The sequence below is a fragment of the Danio rerio genome, chromosome 15 (assembly GCF_052040795.2).
Source record: "Danio rerio strain M-AB ecotype USA chromosome 15, GRCz13ab, whole genome shotgun sequence".
Taxonomy (NCBI): domain Eukaryota; kingdom Metazoa; phylum Chordata; class Actinopteri; order Cypriniformes; family Danionidae; genus Danio; species Danio rerio.
The window spans coordinates 44,598,186-44,623,058 of NC_141035.1; the positions used below are offsets into that span (position 1 = coordinate 44,598,186).

The window sequence follows — 24,873 nt, forward strand, 5'->3', positions numbered from 1 at the left end:
CCCTCCAGTTTCTGAGTTTGAGACCTATGATTTAGACCAGAGGTGCCCAAAGTAGGGCCCGCAGGCCAAAGTTGGCACATGGTAACCTTTGGTTTAGCCCGCCATCACATCTGAAAAGAAAACGGGGAAAAATGATGGGCGGTTGGTTGAGGCGAATTTCGAATTGAATTAATTATAGGCGAACTAATAATTGAACTTTTTGTTTTATGGTTTAATTGAGGAGCTACAAAAAAAGCCAGCTAAAATTAATGTTTCATTTAAATGTTGTAAATGAATCAGACTTTTAAAATCAATACTTGACAGATGCACAAGACATCAGCGAGCAAATCAAGGCAAAGGAAGGAGCAGCTCGACTAGTGTATTCAGCATTGAACTCCAATGTGTTATAAATGGGATTGTTTATGTTTTTACTATAATAAGTTCATTCTAAAATATAAAAAAATTATACTGCATCATTATTTATTATGTTTTAAAGCAACGTTTTTTAGTTATTTTTTAAATAATTTGATAATTAATTAGAAATGACACAAGGCAAATTTAATGTAAATTGGTTTGACATATTTAACTTCAGCCCACAGATCTCAATCAAGTTTGGTTTTTGGCCCTTTATAAGAAAAAATTTGGTCATCCCTGATTTAGACCAAACTCAATTCCATTGTAATCTCTCACAAGACATGAGAAATGTCCAATATACAATGAGTCAAATAGTAATCCACAAAATAAAAAAAGTAAAAAAAAAATTCATAATGTAAACAGTAACTTAAAAAAAATAATCAACAGTCAATGCAGACTCAAACAGAAGCTTTGTAAGGGGTTAAATAAAACCATATTCATTAAATCATACAATAGTTAAGCCTTCTTACCCTTCATTATCTTTAACAGTGGCAAACTCTTTTTTTAAAGACGGTTAACTGAGGAGCTATTTTAAAATTTTAGCATTTGTGAATGAATAATAAACGTAAAATAAGTGAACAATTTGCAGTTAAGTCATCATTTTTGTTGTTCAAACGTACTCCAAATTTCACAGTTTACCATCAAATAGATAGAAACATTGAAACGCGTTATATTTTTTGTATGTGTGCCATAATAAAAGCAAAGTTTTTCATTTTTACCACTAGAGGGCGTGTATTCGATGACGGCGTGTATTTGATGACGGTGTGATTGACTGTGAGTGTGAATAATGGGAGTTGTGGACTTCATTACATTCTACGAGACTTCTGCAGAAATCATGTTGAGGGATTTAACACTTGCTTAAGTATGTAACACTTATTATCATGGTAGGATTATCAACATCCGATTCTTCAGCCCTGGTTACCACTGATATAGACCAAACTCAGTTCTATTATTATCTCACAAGACTGACTGAGAAATATCCAAAATACAATGAACCAAATAGTAAACAACAAAATTAAAAATGCAAAAAAAAAAATCATAATGTAAACTGTAACTTAACAAAAAAAAAATCAACAGTCAGTGCAAACACATTAAACAGAAGCTTTGTAAGGGGTTAAATAAAACCATATTCATTAAATCATACAATATTTAAGCCTTCTTACCCTTCAACTAAGGAACTATTTTCAAAATTTAGCATTTATGAATGAAGAATTAAGTTAAAATAAGTGAACAATTTGCAGTTAAATCATCATTTTTGTTGTTCAGATGTACTCCAAATTTTACAATGTCCCATCAAATAGATAGAAACACTGAAACCAGTTCTATTTTTTTGTACGTGTGCCATAACAAAAGCACAGTTTTCATTTCGACCACTAGATGGCGTGTATTGGCAACAAACAATTGCATAGATTGATGACGGTGTGACTGAATGTAAAATCATGGGAGTTGTGGTCTTCGTTACATGCTACGAGACTTCTGCAGAAATCATGTTGATGGATTTAACACTTGCTAAAGTATATAACACTTATTACCATGGTAGGATTATCAACGTATGATTCTTCAGCTCATGACGATGCCTTATGAACCCAATTAAGACTTTAAATGTCACTTTAAGTAGTATAGAATTGTCTTGAAAATATCTAGTCAAATTGTAAGATGGGGTAAGATCCAATATGCAGGTTTATTCGTTGTCAGGCAAGCAGTGGTCAATACAGGGGCAAACGGGTATATGGAGGCAGTCCAGAATCGTAGTCATTAAACAGGCTATAGGTCGTAAGGCAGGCGGCTAAGAACAAGGATAAACAAGGCTGGGTCGAAACACGGGAAACAAGACAGGGAAAACGCGTTGTAATGTCATCTAAGATAAACAAGACTCCGCCAACTGAAAGGGTGAATGTGTGGCTTATGTAGTGAATTCAATCAGTCTCTGATAGTCCTCAGGTGTTGCGAGTGTAATCAGTCTAGATGAGTGAGCATGGGTGTCTGGGCGAAGTGCATGTCTGAATATGTAGTCCAGGAAAAGGCAGAAGTGTAGTCCATGGTTATTGTGTTGGAACCAGCGATCTATGGAGAACGATCGCTGGTTATCGTGACACAAATAGTATGTACTGTCATCATGGCAAAGATAAATTAAATCAGTTATTAGAAATGAGTTATTAAACTATTATGTTTAGAAATGTGTTGAAAAAATCTTTCTGTTAAACAGAAATTGGGCAAAAAAATAAACAGGGGGGCTAATAATTCTGACAAGTCAGTAACATTTTTAACACTGCTCTATTGGTCATTGGAAAATGAATGAAGAGAAATCGTATATATCATGACTTTACGTTTCTGTACTCTTGATTTCCCAGGTGACAGTGTGTGAGCTGCGCATGTATGGCTGATGGACAGACGTCTGAACGGATCACAGGACAATGCTGGCACGGAGCCGTTTCATCCTGGTGCTGGTGGTGGGCGCATTGCTGGCGGTGCTGAGTTTCAGCCTGCAGTATTGTAAGTGTGTGAGCACATTGTATGATTTCACCAGCATTTCCTTTGTATGAACTTACAGCTATTCATACATAGACTCAAATTCCCCCAGTGACTACTGTGTGTGTGTGTTTAGTGTGTCAGTGGGAATATCACCTCCTCTGCTGGATTGTATTTGCATCTTGGTATGTGCCTTTGTGTGTTTTGTAATTCCAGAGGGAATACGGTCTCAATTACGCTGCATTCAGCACACTAAACAAAGGCATTTCCCTTGAAGGTGTGCTACATATAGGGTCATGGGATACTCTCTGGGTCAGTTAAACACAGTTTGAGGGGTTAAAGTTGTCATTTGGCTGCAAATGAGTAAATTGCAATTCAATGAAGAATACAAACAGTGTGTGTGTTGGAACTGCACAATATTGGAAAAAACTGACATTGCGATATTTTGTTTTTCTACGATATACACTCAGTGGCCACTTTATTAGGTACACTTTATAAATGTGGCAAATTACATACAAATACACAAACTGACTGGTCACTTTATTAGGTACAACTTACTAGTACCAGGTTGACCCCCTTTTGCCTTCAGAACTGCCTTAATCCTTCGTGGCATAGATTCAGCAAGGGACTGGAAATATCCCTCAGAGAGTTTGGTTCATATTGACATGATAGCATCAAGCAGTTGCAGCAAATTTTTCGGCTGCACATCCATGATGCGAATGTCCTGTTCCACCACATCCCAAAGATGCTCTATTGTATTGAGATCTGGTGACTGTGGAGGCCATTTGAGTACAGTGAACTCATTGTCATGTTCAAGAAACATTTTGTAGAAATTTGTGCTAACAAGCAGTTGGACAGGTGTACCTAATAAAGTGGCCAGTGAGTGTAGAATTTCAATAATCAAATGTAAAACAACAGTGTCTTCATTGCATAAATATAAACCCAATTAAAAAATCTAATCTAATTGTTAAAGCAGAAAACTTTTGTCCAAATGGTTTAATTTATCTTGAAATCTCTTGAAATCCTGTGATGTGACTATTGCAGATTCACACATTGCGATATCGATGCTGAAACGATACATTGTGTACACCTCTAAACATCCAATTTTTTGGTCCCCAAATGATTTAAACTCTCTTGAAATGCTCAGTCACAGGCCTTAAAAGCATGCAAATACCTTTTACTCTGTTATGGTTAAATTTAGCAGTGACTCACGTGTTCTGTAGCTCCTGGTCTACTTTAATTCAGACTCTACATTGCAGGTCTTGCAATGTGACTATTGCGGACGCGCACATTGCATTATCGATGCTGAAACAATATATTGTGCTGGCCTAGTCTGTGTACTCTTTGAAAATTATGGAAATACTATGGAAATAGCTTAAGGGAAATACGTGAATACGTTTTTGGTGGAGTTTTTAATAATAGATACTTAAATAGCTACACAAATGTACTTTCAATAATGCAATAGTACTGAAATTTGTTGTTGTGCTCTAAAAATACCATGGTACAGTGAAGAAAAGTCTCGGGACTGAAAAACCATGAGGGATGAGTAGACCCACATGGAATCTGTGTGCGCAAAAATCCGCAGATATCTGCAGATTTTTAGACAATGATTTGTCTATTTATTAGCTTGTCTATTTACTTGCTTGTGTAAATATGCGAAAACCTATATTTATTCAGTTTTTACATTCATTTCAATATTATTATTGACTAATATGAAAATGTTTATTTAAATTATTTACAATACAGTTTGTGAACTAATATTTTCTGTCCTTTAGATATATTATATGAGAGACTTGCTGTGTTTACCAAATAAGTGGATCTAATTGGATCTGCATTGTAAACATTAAATAAAAAGTTAAAAAGGTATTATTTTTTATTTCATAAATGGGTAATTCTTCAACTACGGGCACTTTTATATCCAAAAATATATATTATTTTGTTTAAATTCCTCTTTCTTTGTCAGACTAACAATAGACCTTTAAAAAATGTACTAGCTTTCTATTATATATTTTTCATATTATTATTATTATCATCATATTATCAGTTTTCACCTTGTCGCACACCCAGAGTTTGAAACAATGAAAATAGTATTTTAAAATATTATTTATCTGGTATCTATTAATGTATCCTAATTGAGCACTAGTGAAATAAATAATCTGTAGTAATTAATGTGAGATTATTATCAATATTATTTTTTATACAAAATATAGCTGTTTCACAGTCTCAGTGTCATTTCCACCACAACACTAATGTCGCTTTAAAAAGTTTGTGTGAAAGATTATTTAGGTGGTTTCTATGAAAATGAATAGTGCCATCTGAGAACATGTTCAAGATGGAAAGTATTTATAGTTTGATCAACAACACTTGAAGAAAAATCAAGGTAAATATTGCTTGATAAGGAAATTCATTTATTTTATGTCATTTCCAAACATGTTGTATCTTTAAACATGATGTACGAAACAAAATTAAGGTAAACAAGAGTATTTTGTATACATGAAAGACTAGCATCAATTCAAAGCTAATCAGTAAAGCTATTTTTCATTTGTTCACAATACACTGCTGAAATGTCATTTCCATCACCACAAATTTTAAAAAATATTGAAAAAGTTTTTATCACATATTAAAAGTGTGTTTACAATGTATTAGTTCATGCTTTATTTAATATACAAATTCAGTTTATTGATTTTCTAATAAGCTCTTAACAAAATTAATATTAGATTTTAGGGTGTGACAGGTGTACAATTCAGCATACAACTAATTTATTTCATTGACAAATGTTTATATAATTATTATCTAAATTATTATATATATTAATAAATTAATCATTATTATATATATATTGTAGAAAGAATGGTTAAACTACATACAAAAATTATCTTAGACAATGCTTGACTGCCATAATTGATTTCATCTTGAAATAAGCTGTATATTGAGATGTGGAGTTGACATTTGTTCAGTTCACGATGGAAAAAAATGTTTCTCTTCTTATTTTAAGTTTGTCCTCTTACAGATCTTAAAACTAGACAAATGGTTTAAACTTATGAGGCTTCATTTTGAACAAGTTTTTTTTACTCAACTTCACAAGGCTAAAAGTGCCCGTAGTTGAAGGATGGCCCATATTACGTCTTTAGTGCTGATACTCCCAAAATCATGCATCAATTCTCCACAGAAATAGCAAAAGAAATAGTCTACAGATTCTGTCTGGCCCTGTTTTCATTTTTGGGTAAACTAATCCTAACACCAGGTGAAAACAGGGCCTTTAAGAAGTAAGAAGTAAGAGTAAGTAAGAAGTTTAGATTCTCTGACCTGAGAATGTTTGCATGAGCTTGTGAACTGAAGAAGTTGGGGCCCACCAGATGACACTTTGATGACACTTCACTTCTGTTCAGTCTAAACGCAGACTCTGAAATCAGCAAATGAGGGAAATGTAGGTGAAAGCAAGCAGTCTAAAACCCTGGAAAGTCATGAGTGAGAATGTGATTTGCAGTAGAGGAATATATGTGTATTTTTCTGATAAATGCATCAGTAAGATTGGCTTTTGAGACAGATTATGTTTAGATTAGACCCCAATGTCCGGTGTCCTTGACTGAAAATCCTCTTCCGCTGGGGACTGCGGTTTTCTCTCTCAGCCTCACAGATATCAGCAGATGTCACAGCGACAGCTACAGGGAAATCCTGCTACTTTAGTCATTTACCAGCACAGATGGTAGGAATTTGCTGAGCCAACTCGGATAAAACCAAACTGACATTTTTTTAGGCAAGGTATGCAGGGATTGGGCATAAATCCTCTTAATGCCCGCCTTCTGTATCATCACAGCCAATCACATCTCAAGTCTGAGCTGCAGGATTTATACATCTGTGCTTGTTTATAATAAAGCGCTGACCTTTGTCATTCTTACAGTCCCTGTCAAACACTTCACTATCATTGCAGTGCTATAACGTATCACAAATTCCTTAATTAAAGGGGTAGTTCACCCAAAAATGACAATGACCTCATTGATTATCCTCCCTTATGTGTTTTAAAACCTTCATGACTTTTTCATAAAAAAAAATAAAAAAAATCACTTTGGAAGTCAACCGATAACCAGAAGGGTGTAATGGTAAACACTTCTTGCTAACTAATAGAAAATGGGGAGGATATTGAAATATTGAGTTATGCTGAACACTTCATGCTAGTATAGCAAAAGGGGACCACCCATCAGGCACTGAGGTTGGTTCATAGACTGTAAAAGATATGGACGTAGTATCAGTGATGTCACCCTTAGGTGTGTGAAGAGCCCAAATGTAGCAAAAGTAGACATGACCAACCATCGAAATTTTGTCAAATGTTATCGCACTGATTGGGGATGCATGCCCAAAATAGGGCAAAGAGGTGGAGCGTCAGTGGAGCTTAAGATCACTACTAGCATTTTGCTTAGACAGGCTTTTCTTTGGAAGAAACGCTTAATACTTCATTACCTGTGACTCGGTTGAGTTATGGCATATAGTTTGAGACTATATATTACATAAGAATATGTAGAGCGTAGTTTGAGACTATATATTACATAAGAATTAATGTGTAGAGAGTAGTTTTAAGACTATATATTTCATAAGTATTAATATATAGAGTACTTTGAAACTATAGATTATAAAATAAATAATATATAGAGTACTTTTAAACTGTATATTACAGTCTTTTGAGACTATTACATTGTAAATAATACAAATAGTAGTCTGTGACTATTACATAGTAAATATGTAGAGTAGTTTGAGACTATATATTACATAAGAAATAATATATAGAGAGAAGATTGAGATTATATATTACATAAGAAATAATATATAGAGTAATTTGAAACTATATATTACATAAGATATATATATATATATAAGTAGTATGAGACTATATTACATCGTAAATTGTACATATAGTAGTTTGTGACTTACATATTAAATATGTAGTGTAGTTTGAGGCTATATATTACATAAGAAATAATACATAGAGAGAAGATTGAGATTATATATTATATAAGAAATAATATATAGAGTAATTTGAAACTATATATTACATATGAAATAATATATAAATAGAGCAGTTTGAGACCATATATTACATAAGAAATAATATATAGAGTCGTTTGAGACTATATATTACATAAATATAATATATAGAGTAGATTGAGATTATATATTACACAGGAAAAATATATAGAGTAATTTGAGACTATATATTACGTAAGAAATGATATTTAGAGAGTAGATTGAGATTATATATTACATAATAAATAATATGTAGAGTAATTTGAAACTATATATTACATTAGAAATAATATATAGATAGAGAGCAGTTTGAGACCATATATTACTTAAGAAATAATATATATATAGAGTAGTTTGAGACTATATATTACATAAAAATAATATATAGAGAGTAGTTTGAGACTATATATAACTTAAAAATAATATATAGAGTACTTTGAAACTATACTACATAAGAAATAGTACATAGGGTTCTTTGAAACTATATATTATATACGAAATTACATATAAAGTACTTTGAAACTGTATACTCTGCCAAATTCTGCAGGTTTGATTGTGACATTTTAAGTGTCTTCAATGCTTAAACACACGTATACTTTTTGTTGTGAGGCGAGTTGCACAAATGCAGTCATTCTGTGGCTACCATCCTCACGTTGCCTCTTTCATTTCACCCCATGTGAGGTCATAACTAATTCATTTCCTCTTTTGTGGTTTTCTCAGCATAGAGCTGAAAAGCTGTCTGAATGTAGGACAGAACTGCGTCTTAAATTAGCCGACCTCTCCTCCTCTCTCTCTTTACTTCGGCTCACTCAAGCATGACTGATGTAGTTTTAAAGAAAGAGGCTCCAGGTCTGTAGAGACTAACAAGCAGCTGGAGAGAAAGAGGCCATACATTGAGAATGAGAAAGAGAGGAGTGAGGGATGAAAGAGGAGCACTTCTCATCTCAGTGAAGTTTCATCGCTTGTAATACACTCTGCCAGCATGACGCACAATATCAGCCTTGACCGCTCTGCGGTATAAACACTGTCTGCACTCTCTGATTTCTCTCTATTGTATTTGTGTTTAGGTGTGTGTGATTCTTTCAGTACACCAAACTCAGACTTGAAACTACAAAGAGCTCTTTGTGCGGTCGGCCTCTGTACGGAGCTCTAATGTGATTGGTTGTGAGCTCGAGCTAATGCATGATTGGTCGTTCAGATTTTAGAGGAGGGATGGAGTTTGATGCTGAATTAAAACCAGTATGAGCTGCACACCTCAACATATTGGCTTTAACATCTCCACAATGTCCACCTCCCTGCGTATAAACCAGCTAACCGTTATACTTCTGTCTGGTGAGTTTCAAACAGTTGCTGGTTTAAGAAGTTTTCATTAAAGTGCTTAATATTATTGAGCAGTTTAGCTACTATTATTATGTTGGCAGTTTTAATCAATTCTTTTCATTTGTGTAGGAGTTTAGCCATTGTTATTATTATGTCAGCAGTTTTTATCATTTATAACTAGAAGCGCTTTAGAGTGACTATGCTTGAATTTGTCAAATTGTATTGTTATATAGAAGATAACATGTTTAACGACTAAAATTGTAAATCCATCACACGAACAAACTATTATGTGCATTATGCTATCAAAAATGCATGCAGAGTTGTGTTAGTAGCTCTTGTCTTTGAGATCTGCTCACAATGTAAAGCAATTTAATTAACAGTTTCTGTATTTACAATTCACAGGTGTTTTTGTGGTTTATTTATGGTTATGAGTAGCTTTATGAGGCCTTGTGATCTGCTTTGTTGACTTTTGATGTTGAAAATTCAACTCTGCAGTTTAACTAAGTGATATTTAATAGCGTTTTAGTTGTGTAAAACTATATTACATAATAAATAATATTTATTGAGTAGTTTGACATTATATATTACATAAATTATATATATATATATATATATATATATATATATATATATATATATATATATATATATATATATGAATAGTTTGAGATTATGTATTACATAAGAAATAGAGTAGTTTTAAACTATATATTACATAAGAAATTATATATATGAGAAGTTTGAGACTATATAGTATATAGGAAATAATATATAAAGAGTAGTCTGAGACTATATAGTATAAAATAAATAATATATAGTTTGACATTATTGATCCTATAAGAAATAATATATATAGAGTAGTTTGAAACTATATATTACATAAGAAATTATATATATTGAGTAGTTTGAGACTATATATTACATAAATAATATATAGAGTAGTTTTAATATATATATTTCATACGAAATAATATATTGAGCAATTTGACATTATATATTACATAAAAAATAATACAGTAGTTTGAAACTTTATATTACATAAAATAATATAGAGTAGTTTGAGACTATATATTACATAAGAAATAATATATAGAGTAGTTTGACATTATATATCACATAAGAACTAATTTAGAGTAGTTTGAGACTATATATTACATAAGAAATAATTTATAGAGAGTAGCTTGAGACTATATATTACATAAGAAATAATATATAGAGTAGTTTAAATGTCGTGTAAAATGGCATTCAAACTCACATTGTTAGCATTTAACACTGAATAAAGCACATGAGGAGTACCTGAGGTGATTGTTGTTCACCTGTAAAAATAGAAGCCGTTTCTAAAATAGAAATTTCAAGTGTTGGTTAGGACAAAAACTCCTTTTGGTATGGAAAACGGTTATTCTATCATGTGCCGTTGGTTTTATAAAAAAAAAAAATGGTTCCAATCAGCCTTAAATCAGTCTTTAGGCTCGATAGCCAGGCACACTCATGTCCATCTGGCTACCTGCGCTTGATTGGACTCCTCAGAGTAGGAGCCGAGTGAAAATGTGTTTTGATCCAGGAGTGCAGTTCCTAGTTCAACCACTGGGTGTCAATCGTACATACTACACCTTTAATGAAATTCAAAAGCAGAAATACACGGTGGGTAAAATGAATCACACAATACTGTAAATTAATAATTTACTGATATTTTTATAGTTTATATTATTAGTCAAATTATTAATATTAATATTTTGTGTGTGTGAAAAAACTATTAATACACGATTTTTCTTTATTTAACTATTTAGTTTTCTGTAGCATATGTAACCAATCCTGGCGTAGCTTTTCGACTAGTTTTATAAAGACTGAAGGCTGGTTTTTGGTTTTGTTTTCATAGCACAACACCATTTTTACTCAAAGAAATAATAATAATAATACAAAAGACTCTTTATAAATTGCATTAGTGCACGTAAAAATACAAATATGCCGCTAAAATGTCCAGTAGAATCTAGATGCTGGTCTCGTGTTTTCATCTGTCAATCATCCTCTCAGGCTCCGCCCCCAGCCCACATCACCAAAGCTGTGCCCAGAAAAAAATTCAACAATCCGCAGCTCTGTCCACTCTTAATGTTTGTTCAATGAGCTCAGAACTGAGGAAGCTGGAAAAACTGTGTGTGTGCTTGTGTTTAATGACTAGTCCTTTCTCTCTTTCCCCAGTGCACCTCATTCCTACCAATCCGGTGGCGGAGCAAAGGTCAGCTGGTAAAAGCCGAAAGCGTGTGAATCCAGTCCTACATACAGATCCTCCGGCCCCCGACCCCATCAGAGACACACACCAGTACTGCAATTACCCCAACCTGACCGAACACGGCTGGGAGGGTAAGAAACACACACAGATTTACCTTCGTAAACACTCCTTCAGACGTATGTTGATGTATTTGTGTGGGTCGTAGGTCACTGTCCGCCTGACTACAAGCTGCTGTCGGTCCAGGTCATGATTCGACATGGAGACCGCTTTCCTTTGTACTCCATCCCCAAAACCAAGAAACCCACTATAGACTGCGTCCTGTCAGAAAAGAGGTACACGTTCATCTAAATCATCTGATGATATACTAGGGTTTTGGGTGATGTTGATTAATTTGGCATGGTACGATGTCTAATGTGAAACATCGAGATGGACGATGGCATCGTCATTGTTGGCAGCGGTGAATTAATTATTTATGAATAATTAATTAATTTATAATGGATTAATTATTTGTAGTCTACCGTTTCAACTGCCTGACCCGCATGGTCTTTGTTTTTACCCATAACCAAATCATAAATAAATAAAGATAAGTTACAGCACCTGTTATATGTATTTTTATATTCTGAGTTAGGCATGAAATTAAAAAATGTTAATCCAATTAAATATTGTTGGGCCATAAGTAGCTCAAACTGTCTGTCAGCAAATGTAGATTCAGACTTCTGCACATCTGTTTCTCTTTCTTCTCAGATATTTATTTATTTATTTATTTATTTTACTTTGTTATCATCTTGTAAAGCCTCCTTGAGCACTGGAAAGGCGCTATATAACATAAACGTATTCTTATTGTCATTGTATTTTTCAATCCTTCTGTAATGAAGTTTACGGCCCTTTGGCCGCCGGGAAGAAGGAGGCGGAGAACCGACGGAGCTTTAAAATGATTTATTAATAACAGTGACGGCAGCTCCTCACGGAGACTGGCGTCTCTAAACCAAAACAAACGGACGGCAGCTCCTCACGGAGACTGCCGTCAAACTGAAAGCAAAAGTAAAATAACATGCCCGGGCCCGGTCCTCTCTCGGCTTCCTCTGCCATCGGCCCTCCTTTTATGGTCCAGAGCTCCTTCCGTGGGATCCGAGGCAGGTGCGCACCGCACGTGTATCCACTTACGCGGTGGCCTCACCCCGTTCCCACGGCTCTCGGCCACGCCCCCTCGCCACACCTTCGTCTTGTCTTTATCTGTCGTATGTAATATATAATGAAAGACTGCATGATGCATCATTTTAAAGTGAATTTAAAAGGAATCAAAACTAACTTGACATCACTTTGGAGCAGTGTTTCTCAACTGGTGGGTCGCGGGAACATTTTCAGTGGGTCGCTGAGTGTGTGGTCAAAAAAACAACAAAAGTTTAATTTTTTATTTATTTTGCTTATACCGGACTTTTATTTTGAAATTCGTGCACGACAACCCTACCGTTTGACATGAAATTTCATTTAATTACATATCCATTTAATATGTCGAAGCGCAAGTACGACCCTGAATATGTAAAGTATGGATATACATATATTGACGACAAAAAAGACTTAAAGCCTTAGTGCTATATGTAGTGAGGTGCTCTCATAAGAGAGCATGAAACCTTCTAAAACGACATTTAGAAACCAGACAACATGTTTAATTAACAGTTCAGTTTAGTTCATGGTAACTGAAGCTTTCCTTACCCTAACCGCTGTTTACAGTATTTGTCGTTTTTACTCTGTAATATTTCTATAATTTGATTCATTTTTTTAAAATGGCAGCAATAAAATATTGTTTATTTGTAAGTCTTGGTGAATGTCTTATGATTTATCTGTCACTATTTATGCATGTTAACAAATAAATACAAAATAATTATTATTCCTAAAATTGTATTATAGTTGCTAAAAATTTGGGTCGGGGCTTGATGACCATGTAAAAATGTGAGTCCCATGGCCAAACCAGTTGAGAACCCCTGCTTTAGAGGATGCTTTGATAACCACCAGTAACTGCTGTAAACGCAGGCTTATGTTTATAACGTTTGTCCGGGCATGCAGTTTACGAGTCGTTATCTGATAAATATTTCATTTATCCTTTCATAAGCACGTCGCTGTGGTTATGGCAACCTTGAACAGTCACTGTAATGTGCTCTAAAATAACACTGTATTATTGGAACCAACGGCATGAGAAGTGATTTTGTCCATGATTTCCAAGAATGATTAATCACGCACAGCCACCCATAATATTCCCCTGATGTCTGAGATTTATGCATTATAAAAGTAATCCTCAAGCATAAATCCTTCTGTTTTTCTGTTCATCACGCTCCAGTTCTTCACATACGCTTAAATATGCTATCCAGAGGTAGACATACAATGAGAGGTGTGATTTGTGGACATATCTAGGACTTAATCTGACCACAATGCTCTGACTTATATATGAAAAAGATGCATTATAATTAAAAAAATAAGGTGATCTGGCATCCTACCTAGAGCTCTTTTCTGAAATCTTGTTAAAAATAGTAAAAAAAAAGTACCAATTTTGTTAGATAGAACATACCGTGCTTCAGTATGCTGTAAATATTATTTTGCATTTATCTTTTTTATTTTTATTATTATTTAAATTTTTTAACTTTTATTTTATTTTTATTATTTTAATTTTTTAACTTTTATTTTAAATGTATTGAAAAGTTTATTAAAAAGAGATCATTTAATTTACTTGGATTAAACTAGAATTAGCATTAGATATGCACAATAATAAATTAAATGATGCATATTTTATGTAGTTGCATTATGCATTATTTACAATATATAGGCACATACTATTATCTCAAGCAGTAGACAAGCATTAATATTATTATTATTATTTTTTAAAGCAGCTTTCTTTTTTTTGATTTTGCAGTTTTATTATAAATTAAAATGTTAATCAGCTTTTATTAATCAACCATATGTTCTACTAAAGATGTACTAAGTCTAAAATGTAGGGTAACTTGTCAAATTTAAAGGGCTTTCCAGCTGAAATCCGTTATTATGATTCCCCCTTGTGGATTTATATTGAAATGACACTTTGCATTGCTAACCTTGCATGATATAATAATGATGCTTGTCAGATTAAAATTATTCAAAGTAACTTGTAATAAAACACATCTTTTATGTTTATGATTTTGCAGAAAACCCTCTCACCCCCTCTTGGCCTCCTTCATTAGTCACATGGCTCTTGGTGGGCGTGGCCACTGGGATGCATCACTGGGGTCTTTGCCTCGATTACCCAGTCACAGCACCTGTGAAATGGGAGAGCTCACACAGACAGGTAACCAATCAGAAATTTGAAATATATATATATATATATATAATGTAATATAAATATATATCTGTGGAAGACATTAAAAGACCTTTTGAAAAGTCTGTTTCCAAGGCTATATTGGGCACGGGTTTGAATATTTGGTTTAGTCTATAAAAGTTTAACAATATATCCTCAATTAATATATATATATATATATATATATATATATATATATATATATATATATATACACTTTTTTTCCCAGAGATGGGTTGCAGCTAGAAGGGCAACATATGCTGGATAAGTTGGCGGTACATTCCGCTGTGGCAAAAAAGATTAATAAAGGAACTAAGCCGAAAATAAAATAAATGGATGCACTTATTTAAGGTTTTTATTTGTCTTCTCTTAAAAAAATACAATTAGTCAGAATACAAATGTCATTAATTGTGATTATTTTACCATATTTTTTAATTTATTGCTGATTTTAATGCTGTTGTCTAAAATAAATAAAACCTAAAAACTCTAAAAGGCCATGTTTTATTTTAAGTTTGAAAGAAGCATCATCAGTGGTTTTAAAACAGTACATTTTGCGCAGTCACTTAATTTCATTCATTCTCTTTTTGGCTTAGTCCCTTTATTAAACAGGGGGTGTCACAGTGGAATGAACCGTCAACTTATCCAACATATTTTTTACGTAGCAGATGCCCTTCCAGCTGCAACCCAGAACTGGGAAACATCCATTCATACTCATACAATACAGACAATTTAGTTTATTCAATTTACTTATAGCGCATGTGTTAGGACTGTGGTGGAAACCGGAGCACCCGGATGAACGGAAAATTAAGAGTCCTTTAGAAAATTCTCTGTTTCCATGGATGTATTAGGTATGCGTTTGAGTATTTACATTTATTTTGAGTAATAAAATTTCTTCCAAATTTTAAATAATAAAATATTTAAATAATAAAACATTCTGAAATGTTTTGTGCAAACTTACTAGCTTCTTTTTCTTTCTTTCTTTCTTTCTTTCTTTCTTTCTTTCTTTCTTTCTTTCTTTCTTTCTTTCTTTCTTTCTTTTTTTCTTTCATTCGTTCGTTCGTTCTTTCTTTCTTTCTTTCTTTCTTTCTTTCTTTCTTTCTTTCTTTCTTTCTTTCTTTCTTTCTTTCTTTCTTTCTTTCTTTCTTTCTTCCTTTCTTTCTTTCTTTCTTTCTTTCTTTTTCTTTCTTTCTTTCTTTCTTTCTTTTTTCTTTCTTTCTTTCTTTCTTTCTCTTTCATTTTCTTTCTTTTATTCTTTTTTCTTTTTCTTTCTTTCTTTCTTTCTTTCTTTCTTTCTTTCTTTCTTTCTTTCTTTCTTGTTCTTTCTTTCATTCTTTTTTTCTTGTTCTTTCTTTCTTTCTTTCTTTCTTTCTTTCTTTCTTTCATTTTTTTTCTTTTTCTTTCTTTCTTTCTTTCTTTTTCTTTCTTTCTTTCTTTCTTTCTTTCTTTCTTTCTTTCTTCCTCAGGAGTCGTGCAGCAATTAAAAAACGGCGATCATCTTCGCCAGGCCTACATCAGCCGTCACAATCTGCTCACTGCTGATTGGTTGCCTCGGCAGTTGTGGGTGGAGACTACCGGTAAAAGCCGCACCCTTCAGAGCGGACTGGCCTTCCTGTTCGGTTTTCTGCCGCATTTCGATTGGTCGCGGCTGACTGTGCGACAGCAGTGGAGTACGCTGTTCTGCGGCCAATCGTGCGACTGTCCTGCCCGTAACCGCTACCTCGACCAGGAGCAGCGCAGGCAGTATCGCCAAAGAATCGCAGACGCAGAACTGGAACGCACTTACGTCACGATGGCCAAAACATTGGGTGTGGCCACGAAAACGCTGAGGGCGGCCAATCCGGTGGATGCATTATTGTGTCACTTTTGCCACGGGCTTCCCTTTCCGTGCTCCAGCACACAGACTTCATCAGACGCTCCAGATGAGGGGGCGTGTCTTACATTGGAGCACTTTGCTGTGATTCGTAGGCAACAGAAAGATGACGAACTTGAGCGTCGGGAGGCGGGGCTTTACCGGCGTTATGCTGTGCTCGCAGCACATCCATACCTTAACCGTAGCGCAGCACGATTAGAGAGAATCGCCAGGGGGTCGCAGATGCGCAAAGGCAAAGATGAAGCGGTTTTTGCATTAGCATCGGCTCATGATGTAACAATGGCACCACTGCTAAGTGCACTTGGTTTAGAGGGAGCAGGATTTCCGAAGTTTGCAGCGCGGCTGGTGTTTGAACTGTGGAGTAGCCCTGAAACGAAAGAGAGAAGGTCTGATAGAAAGCTGGACAATATGTTCATTCGTGTACTTTATAATGGAGAGGATTTGACCTTCGACACAGCCTTCTGCCGCGAACACAATCGCCGCTCGACTCAGCCGCTGTGCCCTCTGGGTAATTTCCTGTCCTTTGTGAGGAAGGATATGTTTAGTGTTGTTAATGCGACGAGTTATCAGCAGGCCTGCCACCAAACTGTACTGTAGAATATGTGAATGTGACTGACTGACAGTGAGGAAGCAATATGCTACTCAAATATTTTATACAATTCTGCTATCATTTGCTCCTTCGTGTAGTTTTAACGCCCCTGTGGAGCACAAATAGCCGATTTTAGGGATGATTTAATGGAAAAAGTGAAAAAATAAGCACAATATCATCCTCCAAATCACTTTGATTCTTATGCAATATATTCCTAAGAGTAAGGTGCTAGTTTCTGCATGTCTCTCTTTCAGTGCGTGGATTAAGAGCAGAATGAACATTTTTCAAAAGTTCTACTTTTTTGTTCCTCGGTTGAAAGCAATTTAAAGCGACATGAAAGGGGATAGTTCACCCAGAAATGAAAATTTACTCATCATTTACTCACACTCTAAACGCAAAACAAGATGCGCATAGTAGGAATAACAAATACTGTGGAAGTCAACGGCTGTTTTCCCTCAACATTCTTCACAATATCTTCTCATGTGTTTAATATGGATGAGTGGAGGGTGAGCAAATGATGACAGAATCTAAATTTGTAGGTTTAACTATCCCTTTAAGGTGAAAAAAAAAGTAGAATGTATATTTTTGGATGTACTGTTGCTTTAAGAACGAGCACTACTATTGTTTTTGATGTAGTGTCGGGTCTATGGAGCAAATAATTGTAACTGCACAGCGCTCGGTACACTTTGCTTGTCACAGAGAGTCAAACTGAAGGAAACATGTTTACAGTAATCATTAGGAATGAGATTTTAAGATGTATGCTGTGTGAATATGCACATCTGACTGTTTTAAATGTGCATTGCTGATGTCAAGGACTGTTTAAAAAAAAAAGCACACCACCAACCCAGACAAACAAACTTCCCTTGTTGAAACACCTCTTGCCTTTATAAGTCAGTGATCATTATGACAATCCCAGTGGTGTACTATTTTAATTTATTTTTTAAATCTAAAAATGTCATTTTCAGGTCACATTTCTTAAATAATTGTAATAGATTTAGGGCACTTCGCCACTTTATTCCTGCAGTGATGGGGAACTGGATGTTATTTCCATCATGCATCTCGATTAGACATCCTGGATACGTTCTCAATGAAATACTGTTAGCAGAATGTCCTGTTTTTAGCACAGTCATGTTGTCCTGACACATTTCTTACAGATCTTGTGTGCTTTTCTGTTTTTATTTTACGTAGTTTTTAGGACTTATTCATTTTCGTATCATGAATGTTGTCATTAAGATCTGTATATACTGCCACATTCCAAACCTCAAAGCACATTTTTCAAATAAATGAACCATTTTGTCTAAAAACTTCACTGAAAATGCACATTTGTGACATATATTCTGTCCAAGACCCACCCATTTGGAAAAGAAGAGAACTTGTGAATGGTAAAGTGTCCAACCGCAGCTTTAATGTACATGCAATTCAGGAGGGAGTTTATTTAAAATACCTGATCAAAAGTAAAAGCTCTGCATATAATTGGCCAACTGTGTTAGTATGAAATCATCTGTGATTACGCCTGTCACAATATCAATTTTTGTTGTGCGGTATATTGCACCAAAATATATCACAATAAATGATATTATTGTCATTTTAAGTTATTATATAACGCCAGATTGACAACATAATAGAATCACAATGCAAGTACACTGTTCCAAAGAACACATTATATTTTATTCTAAAGAATATTTCATTTAATTATAGTTATTTTAATGATTTAATAATCAGGCATTGGAATCAGAATGTGAAAATCCATATCCTAAATAAATAAATATTAATAATAATTGTTAATAATAAAAGTGTGAGGTAAACAGAGGCTTGGATATCTGCTGGCAGATCTATTTTCAGCTGTCAAACACTCACATGAAAATATACTATAGTAATTTAAAGTAAATACTACAGTGTTTTTAACTGTAGTGTCATACTGACACTGACACCTCCAATAGAGATAGAGATGCTGCACAATCAGCTAAAATCCAATCAAATCAAATTCGGCCTTTATTTGTCACATACACTTTCGTATAGTGAAATTTCATAGTAAAATGTTGCTAGAATTGGTGTTTATGTATGGGCGATATATATTGCATCACCAAATATGATTGAGATCATGTTCATGTGATATATTGATTAATGTGCCAGGCCTATCAGAAATAAAAAATACATAAAAACTGAAAAATGTTTGTCCAATTAAGCATAGGAATATAAAAATGACTTTATAGCTGGTCAAAAATGACCCCTATGAAAATTGTTGTACTCTAAATGTGTACAACCTTCATAAAAATATTAAAAATTGTTAATATTTTATCATTTTGGGGTCATATTAGAAAAATTCATCAAATGTTAAAATGAAACAACATTATTTCTGCTGTTAAAAGGATCATATATTGACCTTGGGGTCAACAGGAGTTTTAATAATAACAGAACTTACAATTTTGGGTGAACTTACCCTTCAGGCTAAATTTCAAAAATATTAAACCACTAACATCACCAACTATACTAAATTCATATTTCTTTATAACCGTACCAAACTGGCAACCATAAAGTTTCTTCTAGAAGACTAATGGTGATTTCAGAAACCCTAAACAAAAGAAAATATTATTGTAGAAGTTATAGAATTAACCGAATCACTGTCAGTTTAGCCAATAAATACTAGATTGATTCTATTTATTTTGCTATTGCTTATATTGCTCTGATTTCCCCCACAGTCCAAAGACATGCTGTAAACAAAATTGGCCATAGTCTATTAGTGTGTGTGTGTGTGTGTGTGTGTGTGTGTGTGTGTGTGTGTGTGTGTGTGTGTGTGCACGCGTGTGTGTGTGTGTGTGTGTGTGTGTGTGTGTGTGTACGTGTTTTTGTGACATATCAGGACACAAATCTGTATAATGACATGGGTATGACACAGGTATTACAAAAAGGAGGTGAAATATGAGGACATTGGTGACGTCCTCATTCCTCAAAATGCTTATAAATACTATAGAATGAGTTTAATCATGGAGTAAAGCTGCACACAGTCTCCTGTGATGGTTGGGTTTAGGGGTGGCGGCAATATAATATACGGTTTGGACAGTATAAGATGAATGGAAACCTATGTAATGTCCCCACTTTTCACAAAAACAAACTTGTGTGTGTGTGTTTGTGTGAATGAGAGAGTGTATTGGTGTTTCCCAATGCTGGTTAATAGCTGGTAGCGCATCCACCACATAAAATTTACGCCAGAGTAATTGGCGGTTCATTCCTCTGTGGCAACCCCTGATAAATCAAGGACTAAGCCTCACTGCCAACTCATTTTTAGAGGAAACTGCTAAAGGCAGAACAATTTGTTGCTAATAGTGGCTAAATTATGCTGTTAGATCATTGCATGAGGATTGATTCAGCTTAGTCCCTTTATTCATGAGGGATCCACAGTGCAATGAACCGACAACTTGTCCAGCATACGTTTTACACAGCTGGGAAACATCCATACTCACTCATTCACACACGTACACTATGGCCAGTTTAGTTTATTTAATTCATCTATAGTGCATGTGTTTGGACTGGGGGAAACCGGAGCACCCGGAGGAAACCCACGTGAACAAGGGGAGAACATGCAAACTTCACACAGAAATGCCAACTGACCCAGCCGGAACTCAAACCAGTCACCTTCTTGCTGTGAGACGACCCCTGAGCCACCACTAAGCGACTGAACTCCTATCGATTCTTATTTAGTTTCACATGATGTCCACTAGATGGCAGGAGACTCTCATCTGAAGGCTATCAGAGTGAAGATTCAGCCAAAGTGAGCTCAGCTTGAGTCAGCAGCGCTATAGAAATGACTAAGAACCAGTTCATTGCTCAGCATTATAAACACACTGAACGCAGAGAGCTTCTCTGGCTTTGCCTCATTATTGTTAAATATGAGGTTGCAAATCAAGCGGATTGGTTTTTAGCCCCACCAGTCAAATAACTCAATCACAACAGCCAAAAACCTGTCCTACGGTAATCTCCGAAATTTCCCCAGGAGTGTGTATCGGGATGTACGTAAAGGAATCTGAGGCCTTGTGATCTCTAAGAGATGATTTCAATTAGCCGCTGCTGTCCTCGCCAAAGAAAAGAGCATTCATTTACCGTCTTGGACAGAGAAATCGATCTTAATTAAAGAGAGTTAAAGTGTGTGTCTCTGATGGCATCTGCGCATCTTAAGATAAAACTGGAGATTAACTGAAACATTCACTTTTAGCAAAACACTTTCATATAGGTCTGATTTAGCAAATATGCAAAAAAAGAGACGTGTTTATGTGCAAAAAAAAAAGAAAAATGCATATGAGTAGATGCAAGGCAGCAAAGCACATGCCTGCTCGGCTTTTGGCTCTGTCTCTTACTGAATAGATTCTGGACAAACATATTTGACTGGTACTCCAAGGTGTATGGCAGACTTTTTCTACCAGATTCCGAACTTGCCATCTTGGGCTTCTCACAAAACACATCTTCTCTCCCTCAAACAATTCTAAGAGTCTTTCAAGAGTTCACACTTAGCTGATGATTGATTATGAAACTTTTTTGGCATGCTGTCCCGGGAGAGATCCCTGAGCTCATAAGATCCTCGAGCCTGGGGCTCCCTCCCGTTTGCAAGGCGAGAAGGGAGTTTGAGCTCAGGTAGATCTCGAGAACTCACCTGCTGTAGTAGCTAATGAACAGATAGTGACTGCTCTTAAGAGATATCTATTTACGAGCAGGTCTATGGATTAGTCAATTAACTTAAGTTGCATGTTTTTTGAAGGTGGGAGGAAACCGGGGAACCCGGGGGAAACCCATTTGAGCATCGGCAGAACGTGTAAACTCTATACAGAAACGTTGGCTGGCTCGGTAAGGACTAGAACTAGTGATGTCTTGCTGTGAGGCAAAAGTGATAACCCACAAACACTGAATGCATTGATGCATTTCTTCTCCGAATGTTTTCATTCACACACAACCTACATTTGTATTTTTTTTGACATAGCCTTAAGAGTATCTGACAGCTATTTTGAAATTATACTTGGCCACAAATTTCAATGGATTTCAGTGCGAAAGCTTTGTGTTTAAACTCAGAAAATCTATAGACCATTTTTAAGGGATGTAAACAAAAACAAGGGTCCCAACGTATTCCTACATTTTTAATTTCTATAGCTTCCACGAATCCAGAAGAGCCACATACTGATAAATAATGTTATGATAGCTGTATTAAGATTAAGTTATGATCGAATTGCTTCTTGGTACAGTTATGAAATAGTTCGATAACAAGCAGACGTTCATGGACCAACTGAAATAGTCTAAAGAAGAAGTTTAAACTGACTATGCTAGAATATCCAAGGCATAAAGGCTCCACCCACTTTTGTAAAGGGGCGTGGAGCAGCAGCTCATTTGCATTTAAAGAGACATAAATGACTTTAGCTTCTGCCATTTACAGCATGTTGAATTGAAACTTCAAAGGCACAATCTTGGGATACCCGAGACTTATAGTACATCTTAATAATAGGACCCCTTGAAAATCTATCAGCGAGAGAGATCAAATGAAAAGGAGAAACTGAAGTAGTCATTTTAGACGTCCATCTTAACATTAAACACTATTGGAGCCTTCATCAGGTCTGCCTCTAGATTAATAAACAACTGACACACGTTCAACTGTGTCTTCATAAAAGCCTTTCCCAGTGCCATTCATATGTGTGTGTGGTCACGTCTGTGATGCTTCACTCAATGCTCTGTCATAACATTTGCTTCAACTTGAGGTTTCCTCCCTCAAAAACAGATCCTACAACTCCAACACATCTCCGCACACACACTCTTACAGGGTGCAGAAAGCTATGGAACATTAACACACGGCGAGTTTTTCCACGTGTGTGTGTGTGTGTGTCAGAGTGAGTGATTGAGCGAGGAAAAGAATGACGAGTGAATGCCGGTGCTGAGTGACGGTGAAGTGTTTCAGAAATCCTGACCTCTACATGCCAGGCGCAGTTCATCAGCCGTTGTGTGTTTTTCTCTCTCAGCACTTTGACTTTCAGAGTGTGTGAGTAAACAAATACGTGTGCATTTGTGTTTCTGTAAACTTGTTGTTTTTAATGGCAAAAACACAGCTAAAGAGTTTCAGTTGCGATATTTGGCTCCTACTGGGTCATCTGGAAATAAATAATCATGTTAGTGAGTAGAGAGGTATCATTCATTCATTTATGTTCTTTTCAGCTTAGTCCCTTTATTAATCTGGGGTCGCCACAGTGGAATGAACCGCCAACTTATCTAGCATATGTTTTGTGCAGCAGATGCCCTTCCAGCTGCAACCCATCCCTGGGAAACATCCATATGCTCTCATTCTCACACACACACGCACTATGGACAATTTAGCTTACCCAATTCACCTGTACCGCATGTCTTTGGACTGTGGGGGAAACCAGAGCACACTGATGATACCCACGCCAACACGGGGAGAACAAGCAAACTCCACACAGAAATGCCAGCTGACCCAGCTGAGGCTCTAACCTGCAACCTTCTCAGGAGAGAGGTATGTTGATCATTATTAATTTTAGTTATGATGTTCTTTTAGCATCCAGGTTGGAGGAAAGTCCTTACCTCAGGTGGAGGAGTTCAAGTCTCTTGGGGGGTTGTTCACGAGTGAGGGAGGGATGAAATCTGAGATTGACAGGCTGATCGGTGCAGAGGCAGAAGTGATGTAGTCGATGTATCGGTCCATTAAGGTGAAGAAGGAGCTGAGCCGAAAGGTCTGCTGATCTACGTTGCTACTCTCACCTATGGTCATGAGCTTTGGGTCATGACTGAAAGGACGAGATATCAGATACAAGACAACTGAAATGAGTTTCCTTTGCAGGGTGGCAGGGCGCACCCTAATGCTGTGTTCACACCAGACGCGGAACGCGCGGATAAATCGCGCTATTCGCGCATAAATAGCCGCGTGAACATTTGAGGTTACTCGCTTCATTCGCGCGTCAAACCCCGCTTCATTTGTGCGTCAAATCTGCTTCATTCGCATGTCAAATTCACTTCAGAACAGATGCGGATTCACGTGATGGGCAGGGCTTCTATCTGCCCGGTGACTGTAGCTTCATTGCTAAATGGCTAACATGGATTTTATGAAGAAAATAAGTGTTTATGTACTTTATGAAGGCTGAAAGACAGTGTCGATACGTTTAGGACCGTGTCTGAGTCCACTACATGCTTTCAGAGGTGCATCCAGCTCTGTGAGCTCATAAACTCCTCCAGAAACTAAACCTGGATGACGGAGGCTTTCAGCGGTGCTTCTGACTGAGTCAAGCCCAGTTTGATGGCTTGTTGTCGGTGACGCCTGGAGGATTTCCCCCGGGACACCATCAACAGGCGATATGTCACAATCACGCCCCCACAAGAGCAAGCTTCTGATTGGTTAACGCGGCGCGAATGTCCGCTGAAGTTCAGATTTTCGAACTCGAGAGATTCACGCAAAACGCTAGTTAAGCGTCAAACGCGCAAAAAGCTCAACTCGCATATCGCGCTATTAGAACCGAGCAATTCGCGCGATTCGCTCAGCACCATTCGCGCGTATCATGCCGCAGGATGTCTATTCGTGCGTTTGCATTGACTTAACATGTAAATAACTCACGCTTGACGCGCGTTCCACATCTGGTGTGAACACAGCATTATAGATGAAGAGCTCTGTCAACCGGGAGGAG

At 36.0% G+C, this 24,873-nt stretch overlaps 1 protein-coding gene across 3 annotated transcripts in view; it reads left to right on the top strand.

The window, feature by feature from the left end:
* pxylp1 (2-phosphoxylose phosphatase 1) overlaps nucleotides 1-18,513 on the top strand; it is a 28,374-nt gene extending 9,861 nt beyond the window's left edge. Inside the window, exons 1-6 of one of the 3 annotated variants that reach the window (XM_087282689.1) lie at nucleotides 14-941; nucleotides 1,611-2,886; nucleotides 11,398-11,559; nucleotides 11,634-11,760; nucleotides 14,602-14,741; nucleotides 16,214-18,513. In XM_087282689.1, the coding sequence (XP_087138815.1) occupies nucleotides 2,808-2,886; nucleotides 11,398-11,559; nucleotides 11,634-11,760; nucleotides 14,602-14,741; nucleotides 16,214-17,217 (1,512 nt within the window). In that variant the 5' untranslated portion in view covers nucleotides 14-941; nucleotides 1,611-2,807 and the 3' untranslated portion in view covers nucleotides 17,218-18,513. 3 annotated transcript variants of the gene reach the window in all.
* Nucleotides 18,514-24,873: the final 6,360 nt, after the last annotated feature.